Below are 14713 nucleotides of genomic sequence, written 5' to 3' on the forward strand. Positions count from 1 at the left end.
CGACCAAATTTTGCTTATCTTGTCTTTCCTCACCGCATCTCTTCCCACCTACTTTTGTATCATTTACAAACTTGGTTATGGTACATTTGCTTTCCTCATCAAAATTATTAGTACTGTGTATATTGTAATTAACTGTGCTCCCAGCATGCATCCTGTGACACTCCAAGTTACAGGTTGCCATTCTGAAAATGTCCCACTTATCTCAACACCATCTTCTATTGGTGTCTTCTATTATGATGTGGAGGTGCTGATGTTGGACTGGTGGACAGTTAAAAATCACACAACACCAAGTTATAGTCCAACAGGTTTATTTGAAAGTACAAGCTTTTGGAGCACTGTTCCTTCATCAGGTAACTAGTGACGTAGGAGTTGTTGGTTTGATGACAATGTTGCAATTGATTTTGAGAGCATGGATGGCGTTGTGTTGTGATCGAATGATGTTTTGCTATACGTTGTGAGTTACTCCACTAGCTACTTGACAAAGGAGCTACACTCCAAAAGCTTGCACATCCAAATAAACCTGTTGGACTATAACCTGGTGTCATGCAAGTTTTAACTTCTGTTGGTTAATTAATCCACTATGCTAATATACTACCTCCAACACCATGGACTCTTATTAAATAGTCAGTGGTACCTTGTCAAATACCTTCTGAAATCCAAATAATTACATCCACTGCTTCCCCTTTAGCTATCCTGTTTATTATGTCCTCAAAGAATTCTACTAAAATCAGATGAGAAATGGAGATGTTAATGACAATGACAGTACTTTTACATCAGCTGAGATGAGGACTTAACGAAAGAATGGGAAAACTGTGCTAGAAAGCTACAATTAGTATAATATGGATTAGAACATAAAATGAAAAAGACTTGTTACGTGGGGGGGGGGGGGGGGGGGGGGGAAAGAGTTGCTATTAGATAAGGATGCCATTAAATAAGGATGAGATATAGACACAGCAGGTGTGAACCAGAAGCAGCTTAAGTGTATAGAATAACGTCAAAAAGTGCTGTTTAAACACCCAACAGAATCCAAGATAAATGGACAAAGTTAAAAATCACACAACACCAGGTTATAGTGCAACAGGTTTATTTGGAAGCATCAGCTTTCCAAACGCTGTCCCTTCATCAGGTGGTTGTCAACGGAGCAGCGCTACGAAAGCTAGTGTTTCCAAATAAACCTGTTGGACTGTAACCTGGTGTTGTGTGATTTTGAAATTTGTGCACCTCAGTCCAACTCCAATATCTCCAAATTATGATAAATGAAATCGATGAGATACAGCCGTATGTCCTTGGCAGCAGCAAAATCAACATATACCGCTCTTCGCGTTGGGTATATAAATTGAAAGCAGAAAGTGTTGGAGAAACAACATCTATGGAGACTGAAACAGACCTAATCCTTCAATTCCAACATGACTTCTCCAGTTCCAAAACAGTCAATGCATTCGAAACTTTAACTTTGTTTCCAATGATGCTACCAGGCTCTGAGACTCAGCGGCACTTTCTACTTTTATTTCAGATTTCCAGCATTTATTCATTCAGAGCTGCAATTTCAATGAAGACACTAAGAAACGGAATATCGTGCAAGTGAGAATGACCTTCAATGAAATGGCCGTTTACATAGGCGGGCCGACCGACCTTTTTCCTCCTCTCAAACAATTCTGTGAAGGCGTCCGGGTACATGGGGGTCACTCTGCTGACATTCACCTGCTCTATCCGGTCATGTTGTAGCAGTGAGGTTTGCTGCTCCTGCACCGAGTAACCCGTCGTCCACCCATAACGCACTCTCCCCGCCATATTCAGCCATTTCCAACGGTCACAATCTCACGCGCACAACCTTCCAGCAACACTCTGCGCTTCCAGTCATAATCAGCCCCTCTCTACACAGGTGAAACAAAGGAGCAGTGTGCATATTAGTATTGGCTGCATAATACGATCACTTTAAATGTGCAGACTGTATGATTTTAAACTGTTTGCAAATAAAGTGTCTTTTTAACCCGTTTTCTGAGAATATATAACTGCGGGGTGACTTTTTGCACTGAGAGAGAGGGGTCATTTTTAGCGTTAGTTAGTGACCTAGCCGGATCAATTGTCGCCTGCGATGAGCTATTTGCAACTTGCCGGGGTGGAAATGCTGTGATTTACTCAGTGACGGTTACAGTTAGCACGCTCCGCCCTTTGTCTTTGCTGTTGGGGGCGGCGCGAGCTCTAGGAACCTGAGTTTCCGGGAGACGCGCGAAATTCGAACGTTCGCTCGGGAGCGCGAAGTTTGAACTCTGGGGCCCGGGATTAGAACGTTAGCCCGGGAGGAATTCAAACCGCCGGTTGATGGGAGGCGACCCACCCCCGGAGCCCAAGGTGAGTGTGGCACCGGCTGCGAGCAAGGGGTAGTGGAGGAGCCCAGGTTTTCTGTGCTATTCCCGTCGGTGCCTGCATCGATTAACCGTAGAGTTTTCGTTTGTTTCCTTTACAGACTATTTAAACTGCTGTAAAGGCAGCGGTTGTGCAAATAATGCCAACACACAGGCGATGGGTGTCGGTGAGGGGCTGGAGCACACCGGTTAATTCAGCCCTTTATCTACAATTACTATCTCTGCCTCTGGACCCAGGTCTTCATTGGCTTTGTCCCAGTGTCTGTCTCTAGACACCGACCTCTGCAATGAGTATTTTGCATCAGTATTTACTGTGGAAAAGGATATGGAAGATATAGACTGTAGGGAAATAGATGGTGACCTCTTGTAAAATGTCCATATTACAGAGGAGGGGTGCTGGACATCCTGAAATAGGTAAAGGTGGATAAATCCCCAGGGCCTGATCAGGTGTACCCTAGATCTCTTTGGGAAGCTAGGGAAGTGATTGCTGGACCTCTTGCTAAGATATTTGTATTTAGGTGATGTGCTGGAAGACTGGAGATTAGTAAACATGGTGCCACTGTTTAAGAAGGGCAGTAAAGACAAGCCAGGGAACTATAGACCAGTGAGCCTGACCTCGGTGGTGGGCAAGTTGTTGGAGGGAATCCTGAGAGACAGGATGTACATGTATTTGGAAAGGCAAGGACTGATTAGGGATAGTCAGCATGGCTTTGTGCAGCGGGAATCATGTCTCACAAACTTGATTGAGTTTTTTGAGGAAGTAACAAAGAAGATTGAGGGCACAGCAGCAGATGTGATTTATATGGACTTCAGTAAGGCATTCGACAAGGTTCCCCATGGGAGACTGATTAGCAAGGTTAGATCTCACGGAATACAGGGAGAACTAGCCATTTGGACACAGAACTGGCTCAAAGGTAGAAGACAGAGAGTTGTGGTGGAGGGTTGTTTTTCAGACTGGAGGTCTGTGACCAGTGGAGTGCCACAAGGATCGGTGCTGGATCCTCTACTTTTTGTCATTTATATAAATGATTTGAATGCGAGCATAAGAGGTACATTTGTAAGTTTGCAGATGCCACCAAAATTGGAGGTGTAATGGACAGCGAAGAGGGTTACCTCAGATTACAACAGGATCTTGACCAGATGAGCCTATGGGCTGAGAAGTGGTAGATGGAGTTTAATTCAAATAAATGCGAGGTGCTGCATTTTGGGAAAGCAAATCTTAGCAGGACTTGTACACTTAATGGTAAGGTCCTAGAGAGTGTTGCTGAACAAAGAGACCTTGGAGTGCAGGTTCATAGCTCTTTGAAAGTGGAATCGCAGGTAGATAGGATAGTGAAGAAGGCATTTCATATGCTTTTCTTTATTGGCCAGAGTATTGAGTAGGAGTTGGGAGGTCATGTTGCGGCTGTACAGGACATTTTTTAGGCCACTGTTGGAATATTGCATGCAATTCTGGTCTCCTTCCTATCAGAAAGATGCTGTAAAACTTGAAAGGGTTCGGGAAAGATTTACAAGGACGTTGCCAGGGTTGGAGGATTTGAGCTACAGGGAGAGGCTGAACAGGATGGGGCTGTTTTCCCTGTAGCGTCAGAGGCTGAGGGGTGACCTTATAGAAGTTTATAAAATTGAGGGGCATGTACAAAGTTAAAAATCAAACAACACCAGGTTATAGTCCAACAGGTTTAATTGGAAGCACACTAGCTTTCAGAGCGACGCTCCTCCATCAGGTGATTGTGGAGGGCTCGATCGTAACACAGAATTTAGAGCAAAAATTTGCAGTGTGATGTAACTGAAATTATGCATTGAAAAATTGATTGTTAAGCCTTTCATCTGTTAGAGTGATAGTTTCACTTCTTTCATGTGTAAATCACAAAACCCTTTTTTTTAAAAGTTGCATTCTCGGGTTAGCTGTTAACAATGGTGATAGCTAGACAATATGTTGAAGGTGTTAGCCCCCTGTGTTCTCTGTCTATGACCTGATGTTTAGATTGATTCTAATCTAAAAAGTGAGATAACGGAGTTTTACATAAATTCCTGCAGTTTTTGAGCTCAGAGTTCTACATGAATGTATGCAGTTTTTGAGCGAAATGCAATGTAACTCTGCAATACAAATTCACCCCACAAAATATATGTGTGCATGTGGTATTTGTCTGTGTGTGTCTGTCTGTCTGGGTTGGGGGTTGTGAGTGTGTGTGTGTGTAGTGCAATGGTGATCACCTGTAATGTGACATGAACCCAAGGTCCCAGTTGAGGCCCTCCCTATGGGTACCGAACTTGGCCTCTGCTCGGCCACTTTCCTCTGCTGCCTGTCCCGAAGTCCACCTTGGAGGATGGTCACCCGAAGGTCCGAGGCTGAATGTCCTGGACCACTGAAGTGTTCCCCAACTGGGAGGGAACCCTCCTGTCTGTTGATTGTTGTGCGGTGCCCATTCAACGGTTGTCGTAGCCTTTGCTCGGTTTCCCCAATGTACCATGCCTCCGGGCATCCTTGCCTGCAATGTATAAGATAGACAATGTTGTCTGAGTCACATGAGTACCTGCCATGTACATGGTGGGAGGTGTTCCCATGCGTAATAGTGGTATCTATGTCCACAATCTGACACGTCTTGCAGCGTCCACCGTGACAGGGTTGTATGAAGTTGTCCTGAGAGCTGAGCAGTTTGCTACGAACAATGATCCATTTGAGGTTTGGTGGTTATTTAAAGGATGGTTGTTTCCAAACCTCAACCGCGACCTTGGGTTCATGACACATTACAGGTGATCACCATTGCACTACACACACACACACACACACACACAGACACTCACACACACAATCCCACACTCACACATGCACCCCTCACAGACTTAAGACATTCTGCACCCACTACATACATACACACACTTTCTCAGACTCACAACCCCCAACCCAGACAGACAGACAAAGACCACATGCACACATATATTTTGTGTGGTGAATTTGTATTGCAGAGTTACATTGCATTTCGCTCAAAAACTGCATACATTCATGTAGAACTCTGAGCTCAAAAACTGCAGGAATTTATGTAAAACACTAATATCTCACTTTTTAGATTAGAATCAATCTAAACATCAGGTCATAGACAAAGAACATAGGGGGCTAACACCTTCAACATATTGTCTAGCTATCACCATTGTTAACAGCTAACTCGAGAATGCAACTTTTTTTTAAAAAAGGGTTTTGTGATTTACACATAGAATAGAGTGATAGTTTCACTTCTTTCAACAGATGAAAGGCTTAACAGACAATCAATTTTTCAATGTATAATTTCAGTTACATCACACTGCAAGTTTTTGCTATAAATTCTGTGTTACGATCGAGCCCTCCACAATCACCTGACGAAGGAGCATCGCTCCAAAAGCTAGTGTGCTTCCAATTAAACCTGTTGGACTATAACCTGGTGTTGTGAGTTTTAACTTTGTACACCTCAGTCCAACACCGGCATCTCCAAATCATGAGGGGCATGGATAGGGTAAATAGGCAAAGTCTTTTGCCTGGGTTGACGGAGTCCAGAACTCGAGGGCATAGGTTTAGGGTGAGCGTGGAAAGATATAAAAGAGACCTAAGGGGCAACTTTTTCACACACAGGGTGGTACGTGTATGGAATGAGCTGCCAGAGGAAGTGGTGGAGGCTGGTACAATTGCAACATTTAAAAGGCATCTGGATGCGTAAACGAATAGGAAGGGATTGGAGGGATATGGACTGGGTGCTGGCAGGTGGGACTAGATTGGGTTGGGATATCTGATCGGCATGGACGGGGTGGACCGAAGGGTCTGTTTCCATGCTGTATATCTCTATGACTCTATTTGATAGCATTATCATTGCTACTCCAGTATCAACAACCTGGGGCTTAATATTGACCTGAAATTGAACTAGATACATAAATACTTTGGTGTAAAAACCAGTCAGAGGCTGACAATTCTGTGACAAGCTTATCCCAAAGCTTATCCAAATCAAGAGTGGGAGAATGCTATCTGCTTACCTGGATGAGGGCAGTTCTTGTGATACTCAAGAAGCTCAATACCATCCAGGGTAAAGCAGCCACCTATTTGGGGCTCCATTTACCATCTTCAACATTCACTCTATCTACAAACAGCACTCCACAAAGGCAGCAGTGTATAATATTCATGAGGTAATGAGAGGATACTTGTGTTAATGTGGAGACCACACAACCAAAGAACAATATGCAGGAAGGAACAGCTGCAAATGGGGATGAAAATTGGGAGGAATACATTTATGTTACCTCTGTAAACTTGAATTTATTCAAAACTCTGCCTGTGTCCTAATTTGAACCATGTCCCATTTGCCTGCCAGTTCTGTGGTGTCTCAATTTTAAATTTTTCATTCTTGCTTTCCTTTCTCTCTGGGGCCTGGCTGCTTGCTATTTTCTTCCAGCCCCACAACCACCCAAGAACTGTGCACTCCCCCCAACTCCTCTTGCCCACCCCTAACTGCCATTCCTCTCACAATTGGTATCCTACGACTGTTGCTCTCTCTCTCACACAGTTGTGTACCTCTGCAGCATTAAGCAGGACGGTTACAACTTGATCAGCCCACGAATAATACAAGTCATAGTTTTTTAAATATAAACTGCCTATGGACAAAAAAGTAGTGCTCAGACGTTTGCAGCCTATTCAATACAAAGGTCGTTTGGATGAAATGTTGTCTGTGACAATGAATGTAGTTCATTTTTTTTGAAAAGTATTGTATTATGATCACGTGAAATGAAAATCTGGCAACCAATCAGCTCACTGAATTTTTAACAAACTCTATAAGAGGACCCAAACTGGGAACTTTACTCCAGTATTGGCTTGTAAATAGAACACACTTACTCCACTGATCATTTTTTTTCTACCCTCACTGGATCTATTATAGCTTGATGGGGTCTTTGCTTTGTTTTACTTTCCTTTCCTAGACCACTTTATTTCTGTTATGTTTAGGACTCCGGCATTGTGGCTTTCACAACATTTTTCAATTGGTGGAAAACAAATGGATTAACAGGTTCTAAATCATGTCCTTTACCCATAACCTTTCATAATCTGTTTGGTTAATAAACGAATTCTACACTTGTTCATGAGAGTCAGCACTTTTCAGAATGGGGGATGTTGTAGAATTACTTTCATTCTTGTAATTATCTGTTGTTTTCCTTCCCCATCTATTTCATTTTCTTTCTCTGTGTTCCCTATCCCTGTCACTTTCTCACTGTCACTGACTTCTCCTCACCTAATCTCTCCCAACCACACTTTCATGCTGTTCATTCTCCCTTTCATTCAGTCTGTAGTGGCTTCCTGCAAACAGTGTTTGATTTCTCTCTGTTTCTGCAGTCTGCCTTGATCATCTAACAGTGTTCTATAATTTTACTGAATTTCATGGACAGAGAAACATGACATTAGATTAGATTACTTACAGTGTGGAAACAGGCCCTTCGGCCCAATAAGTCCACACCGACCCGCCGAAGCACAACCCACCCATACCCCTACATTTACCCCTTACCTAACACTGCGGGCAATTTAGCATGGCCAATTCACCTGACCCGCACATCTTTGAACTGTGGGAGGAAACCGGAGCACCCGGAGGAAACCCACGCAAACACGGGGAGAACGTGCAAACTCCACACAGTCAATTGCCTGAGTCAGGAATTGAACCTGGGTCTCAGGCGCTGTGAGGCAGCAGTGCTAACCGCTGTGCCACCGTGCCGCCCACCACTGTACCACCGTGCCGCCCACATAAATTGAGTGAATACATAAATCAGCATGCAGGAACATTCTATTGAGGATGAAACACAGTTACAGAAATAGAAGAGAGAGAACAATAAATCAGCTGCAATACCATCACCTGAGCAAACCTCCAAGATGTTCTTGGTGGTGGGGTCTAGTTGGAGTTGGTGAAAGTGTTTAAGGATGATACGTTAAATGCGGAGGACTCAACATTGAGCCCTCCCTGGCAGAAGTGGGTACTGCAGATGCTGGAGATTAGAGTCAAGATTAGGGTGGTGCAGGAAAAGGGCTTATGAAGGGCTTTTGGCTGAAACATTGATTTTTCTATTCCTCAGGTGCTGCCTGACCTGCTGTGCTCTTCCAGCACCACTCTAATCTTGAGTCCTCTCTTCCATCCCTCTATTGAACCCTTCCTTCCAGCTACCAACCAGATTCATTCCTCCCATCAACCAGCCAGGTCCTACCCTCTATCTGTGTTCACCTATCAGTACCTCACCACTCAGCCCTTCTTCCCACCCCCACTTTATCTGCTGCTCCCCTTGCACCTACCCCCAGCTCTGAAGAAGAGTTACAACCGAAATGTTGACTTCTCCATCTCCTGATGCTGCCTGGTTTGCTGTGTTCTTCCAGCCGCCTGTTTGTTGCAATTGTTTAGATTACAGACCTGGAGTCAGTGATTAAAAATAAGGGATCACCATTTAGGCAGAAATGTGGTAAAATTATTCCTCTGAGGGTTGAGAATCTCTTGGAACTCCCTTCCTGAAAACTTGGTGATACAGTAGCTTTGAATATTTACAAGGCAAAGCTAGATAAATTCATGGTAATGGGGTGAAAGGTTATCAGTTGAGGTTACACTTTGATCAGCCAGGGCCTTATTACTCCTCAATCTTATATGTCTTCACCACATCATTCATGGTGCAGCACCTTTTCTTTGTAGATCTCCCTATGTTTTGGAGTAAACTTTGACAAAATTCCACAGAGTAGTGCTGTATAGGGATGTGCATTCAGTAGGGTGACCCTGACCCATTATAATCAAATTTGAAACTTTTCAGAAAGCTTGTTAGCCTGGAGGACACTTGACCACCACCACCCCCCACCCCATCCCCCACCTCCCCACCCAAGTGGCTATATCATTAGTTCATCCTTTTAAAAAGAAAAACCGCTTTTAAACAGTTAGAATATTGTGTATTGACACAAATATTTTTATTTGTGCAGAGCCATTGTTCTCTCTTGACACAACTCTTCCACAGCATTCCTGGCTGAACTTACACATTATAAAATCCTTAAATGCAAATTTATCCAAAGCTCTGCTGCCCAAATCCTAACTTGGTCTAAGTAAAGTTCATGGACCTCCATGGGCTCCCTGTTTTTCAATGCCTTGGATTTAACATTCTGTCGCACCACTTCCTCCTTCCTCCATGGTCTTGCCTACCAACCTCTGTAATCTCCTCCTGCCTTTTGGACTCCCCTATTTCTGTTCTCCTGCGAGTCACCACTTTCCAGTCTATCATTGGTTCATATGCCTTTAGTGCATATGTCCTGAGCACCAGAATTCCCTCCCAGAAACAGACTCCCTTTCTTCCCTCATTTCCTATTTACAGATCCATCTCAATATTTCTTTACAAAAGTAAAATCCAGCAGATCCTGGAAATCTGAAATGGAAATGAGAAATGCTGAAAACATTCAGCAGCTCTGGTAGCGTCTGTTCAACTCTGTGACCTTTCATCAGAACATGTTCTGATTTACAGTAGTTGCTGTTTTTATGAAGTCTTTATATGGCTTAGTGTCAGATTTTGTCCAATAATGTCCTTGTGAAATGCTTGGAATGATTCATTGCATTAGTGCTACATATTGGAGTGAGAGGATGTTTAGATTTTAAACACTTTTTATTGATTGTTTTAATAACAGAAATCTGCTTCAACTGAGCTTTATAGTTTGATTTCACAGGTAATATTTAACAAGTAATGTTTACATGCATCAACCAGTCTTACATCATTGTAAGCAGCTTGTTTAATCTGTCTACTGTTAATGTGTGAGCTTGTCGCAATGCACAAAGGCTCGTGTGGAACATGAGATGGGCTGCTGAGGCCAAACAGCCTGTTTCTGTGCTGGCTGTTCACAGTATATTGAGTTAAAAACCTCAATACCAGGCTATAGTCCAATAGGTTTATTTGGAAGTAAAGCTTTCGGAGCACTGCTCCTTTGTCTGGTACTTAGTGGAGCAGGGTCAACACAACAATGCAGAGTTGCCAAGCAGAGGCTGATAACCAAGTACGATACCCATGAGGATGGCCTGACCCGTGACCTTGGGTTTATATCACACTACTGGTGACCCCTCTATACTATACACTCACATGCACACCCTCTCACAGGCATATACTCTGTCACACTCACACGCACACTCTATCAAGCACACACACACGTGCGCACACGATCTCTCTCTCACACACACACACACACACACACACACACCTATAAGTTTGTGATGAATTCTCATTTGCAGATTCATATTTGCAGATACATTCCATTTTGTTTAAAAAAATATGCAATCAGTAGGCTGTCAGTCCATATAACATCTTATAAATTCCTACATTGGAAATAGAATCAGAATCTGTTGGAATACAGACAGACCCTAACCTCACCTGTAATGCATTGTCTGAGTTGAGATGTCATTTTTTAAAATAAAATCTTAAGTTTTCTCTGGAATGTGACTTGAAAGAAGTGATAGGATTTACATATTAATGAATTGAAACCTACAACTCATTTTAAGTGATTTAAGACTTAACAGCTATCTAGGTTTGTTTAATACATTGTATACGTTGACCTTTTACTATAAATTTTCCCCATGAGCTACCTGATGAAGGAGTAGCGCTGTGAAAGTTTGTACTTCCAAATAAACCTGTGGGACTGTAATCTGGTTCGTGATTTTTAACTTTGTCCACCCCAGTTTAACACTGACACCTCCACATGACAGTGTATTGGTACCATCTTGTGGCAGAACATTGATACTGCATCTGTTTAAATCAGTGTCTCCTCTCTGAAGTGAATTGTAAAGCGCAAAAAAGCTAAGATTTGTGTGACGAGTGTGATTGTTTTCCAATAAAGCTTTTCTTCTAAAACCAGCAAGTGATGGAAACATTCAGCAAGGAGTTTGTGACACAGTGAGTTCTCCATACAGACTTGCTGCCCATACGTGTCATGATATAAAACAGAAAATGCTGGAGAAACTCAGCAGGTCTTACAGCATCTGTAGAGAGAAATGGCATTTATGTTTCAATTGTTATGAAGATATGGGTGTATCTTTTAACAAAGTTAAAAGCCAGCAGAACTACCTGACGGCACCAAGTGTTCTGAACATGATATCATGTTACATTTTGGTGCAGCAGCTGGTTGCCTGGAGACAAAACCAAATTTGAATTAGGCCAATCAGTTTAAGTTATACCCCAAAAAATACCAAACTCCATCAAATTTGAATTTAATATATAGACAATATTAAAAGCCAATGACACAATCCGATGCTTTGGAGGTATAAGACCAGGGAAAATTGAACAATTGGAGGAGAACTGCCAGTTGTAGGCTGTTAGTCAGAACTGTCTAAGAGGTACCTGTCTAGAGAAGGAATTTGCACAGAGAAAAACATCGAGACCGACCTGGCAAGTAAATCTGCAAAGAGAAGATTCTGCAGCTGGTGGGGTTTTGTAATTTGAATTTTTCAGTAAAACTTAATCAGGGGTTTTATCAAACTGGTATTATAGAAGGGAAAGTAAAAGATGTAAGTAGTTGTTAGTTATTATTCTCAGTTAGACTTTAAGAAATAAAGTTGTTAATTTGTACTTTAAATAGTTCTTGGCCACTCTCACATTTTCACAGATTACTGCACGGGATAAATCTTTTCTGTGTTGCTGGTTTAAATTAAGCAAGAGAGTTTACCCCATGTCGTAACACAAGTCCAAATTGTACTCAAATCATTAACTCTGTTTCTCTCTCCACAAATGCTGCCTGACCTACTGTGTTTCTCCAGCACTTTTTTTTATTTCAGATTTTCAGCACCTTCAGTATTTTCGTTTTGTTTCAGTGTCATAATGTGATCATGCAGGTTGATAATCAATAAATAAATCTTAGTAAGAGTAGGAAACTTTCCTGATCAGCCAGGACCAGGTGGTAGCTGCAATGCAATTGCCTCCCATGTTACAAAAATCCATATGCAGTTTCTTGTCATGAGCAAGTGTCATTCTTGTTCTGGGAGTCTATGACACACGCACTTACTTTTAGTAGGTCAGGGCAGCATTCTGGAGAGTGAAACAATTAAAAGTTTTGAATCCAGTATTAAAACTCAAAACCTTTAACTCTGTTTCTCCCTCCACAGCTGCTGTCATCCCTGCTATACATTTCCAGCAGTATCTTTATTCCTTCACTTTGTGGCTGGCTTGGCCAGCATTTGTTATCAATCCCTATATACCCTTGAGAAGGTGGTGGGTGAGCTGCCTTCTTAAACTTGTGTGGTCCATTTTGTGAACATCCACAATGTTATTAGGGTATTTCAAGATTTTGACACAATGACACTTGAAGGAGTGGCGATATATTTTCATGTCAAGACTGTCAGAGGTGTGGAGAAGCAACTTGTGTGTGGTTATGTTGACAAATATGTGCTGCCCTTGGCCATCCAGAAGGTTGTCATGATTTTGGAAAGTGCTGTCTAAGGACCTTTGGTGTACTTCTGCAGTGCACCTTGTAGATGGTACACACTGCCATGACTGAGTGTGGGTGGTGGACCGCATGAATGGCACAGCATCCATAAACAATCAAGTGGTTGTTTTGTCCTGGATGATGCAAAGCTACTTAAGTGTTGCTAGAGCAGCACTCATCCAGGAAAGAAGGGACTGCTCTACTATACTCCTGCCTTGTTCTTTGTAGATGGTGGTCAGGCTTTGGAGAACCAGAGGTGAGTTATTTGGCATAGGACTCCTAGGTTCTGACCTGCTTTTGTCAGTTCAGTTCATTTTCTAGTCAATGGTAAATACCCCCAACCCCCGCAAAGTTTTTGAAAGTGGTTGATTCAATTATGGTAATGTCATGGAGTGATTGGCAGATTAGATTGTTAGAGATGGTCATTGCCTGGCACTTGTGTGGTGCAAATGTTACCTGTCACTTTTCAGCCCAAACCTGAATACTGTCCAGGTCTTGCTGCATGTGGATGTGGATTGCTTCTCTCTCTAAAGAGTGACAAATATTGCTGAGTATTGTGCAACCATCAGCACACATCCCTACTTCTGACCCTGTGCTGGATAGAATTTCATTTATGAAGCAGCTAAAGATAGTTGAGCCCAGGACACTATACAGAAGAACTCCATAGATGTCCTGGAAATGTGATGACTGCCCTTCAAAAACCACAACTGTCTTTGTGCCAGATATACTTCCAAGCAGCTGAGAGTCCCCTCGCGATTTCCCAATTACTCTAGTGTTGCTAGGGCTTGGTGCCATGCTAGGTCAAATGAGGCCTTTGATGTCAAGAGCAGTTCCTCTCACGTCACCTTTAGAATTCAGCTGTTTTGTCCATTTTTGAACCAAGATTATAATAAGGTCAGGAGCTTATTGGCCCTGACAGAACCTAAGTTGAGTGTCAGTGAACAGGTTATTGCTTTGCAAGTATTGCTTGATGCAGTTGATGACTTCTGTCATTTACCCATGATTGGGTGTAAACTAATTGGGAAGTAATTGACCAGATTGGATTTGTTCTGCTTGTTGTGTACAAAAGTACCTGGGAAACCTTCCACATTGTCAGTTAAATGCCAATGTTGTAGCTGTACTAGAACAGCATGGCAAGTTCTGGAGCACACCTCTTCAATACTATTGTCAGGTCCTTTAGCCTGTGCAGTATCCTGTGTCTCCAACCATTTGTTTGTATCATGTGGTATGAATCAAATTGGTTGAACATTGGCATGTCTGATGCTGGAGATCTCTGGAGGCTGGGTTGGCAATTCTGGCAAAAATTGTTGCAAATTTTTCAGCCTTATCTTTTGCACTGATGTGTTGGGCTTCCCCATCATTGAGTTGGATATTTGTGGAGCCTCTTCCTCCAATGACATGTTTAACTATCCACCACCATTCATGACTGGATGTGGCAGGACTACAGAGATCAACTCTGATCTTTTGGCTGTTTTATAGTTTAGCCTGTCTATCACTTGCTGCTTATGCTCTTTGGCGAGTAATTTGTCCTGTATGTTAGCTTCACCAGAAACACACCCCATTTTTAAGTGTGCCTAATGCTGCTCAATACATACCCTCTTGCACTCTTCATTGAACGAGTGTTGAACTTCTGGCTTGATGTAATGGGGGATGGTTGATTGGAGGAAGTGTCAGGCCATGAGGTTGCAGGTTGTGTTTGAGTGAACTTCTGCTGAAGGCTGACAGAATGTTATGAATGCATGGTGTTGAGTTGCTAGATCTTTTCAAAGTCTATCCTGGTAATGATGCCACACAACATAATGGAGAATATTCCCAATGTGAAGATGGAACTTTGTTTCCATAATGACTCTGTGTTGGCCAGTCCTACTGATATCGTCAAAGAAAAATGGATCTGCGGCACACAGATTGGTGAGGATGAGGTCAA

At 42.5% G+C, this 14713-nt stretch overlaps 1 protein-coding gene across 2 annotated transcripts in view; it reads left to right on the forward strand.

Annotated features, from left to right (window-relative positions):
• Positions 1–2194: 2194 nt before the first annotated feature.
• The window catches only part of rtkn2 (rhotekin 2), a 50819-nt gene continuing 38300 nt past the window's right edge, over positions 2195–14713 (forward strand). For both annotated transcript variants that reach the window (XM_060842315.1, XM_060842316.1), the window contains exon 1: positions 2195–2352. In XM_060842315.1, coding sequence (XP_060698298.1) covers positions 2323–2352 — 30 coding nt within the window. In that variant the 5' untranslated portion in view covers positions 2195–2322. The remainder of the gene's footprint in view (positions 2353–14713) is intronic.

The sequence above is a fragment of the Hemiscyllium ocellatum genome, chromosome 22 (assembly GCF_020745735.1).
Source record: "Hemiscyllium ocellatum isolate sHemOce1 chromosome 22, sHemOce1.pat.X.cur, whole genome shotgun sequence".
In the NCBI taxonomy this organism is placed as follows: Eukaryota; Metazoa; Chordata; class Chondrichthyes; order Orectolobiformes; family Hemiscylliidae; genus Hemiscyllium; species Hemiscyllium ocellatum.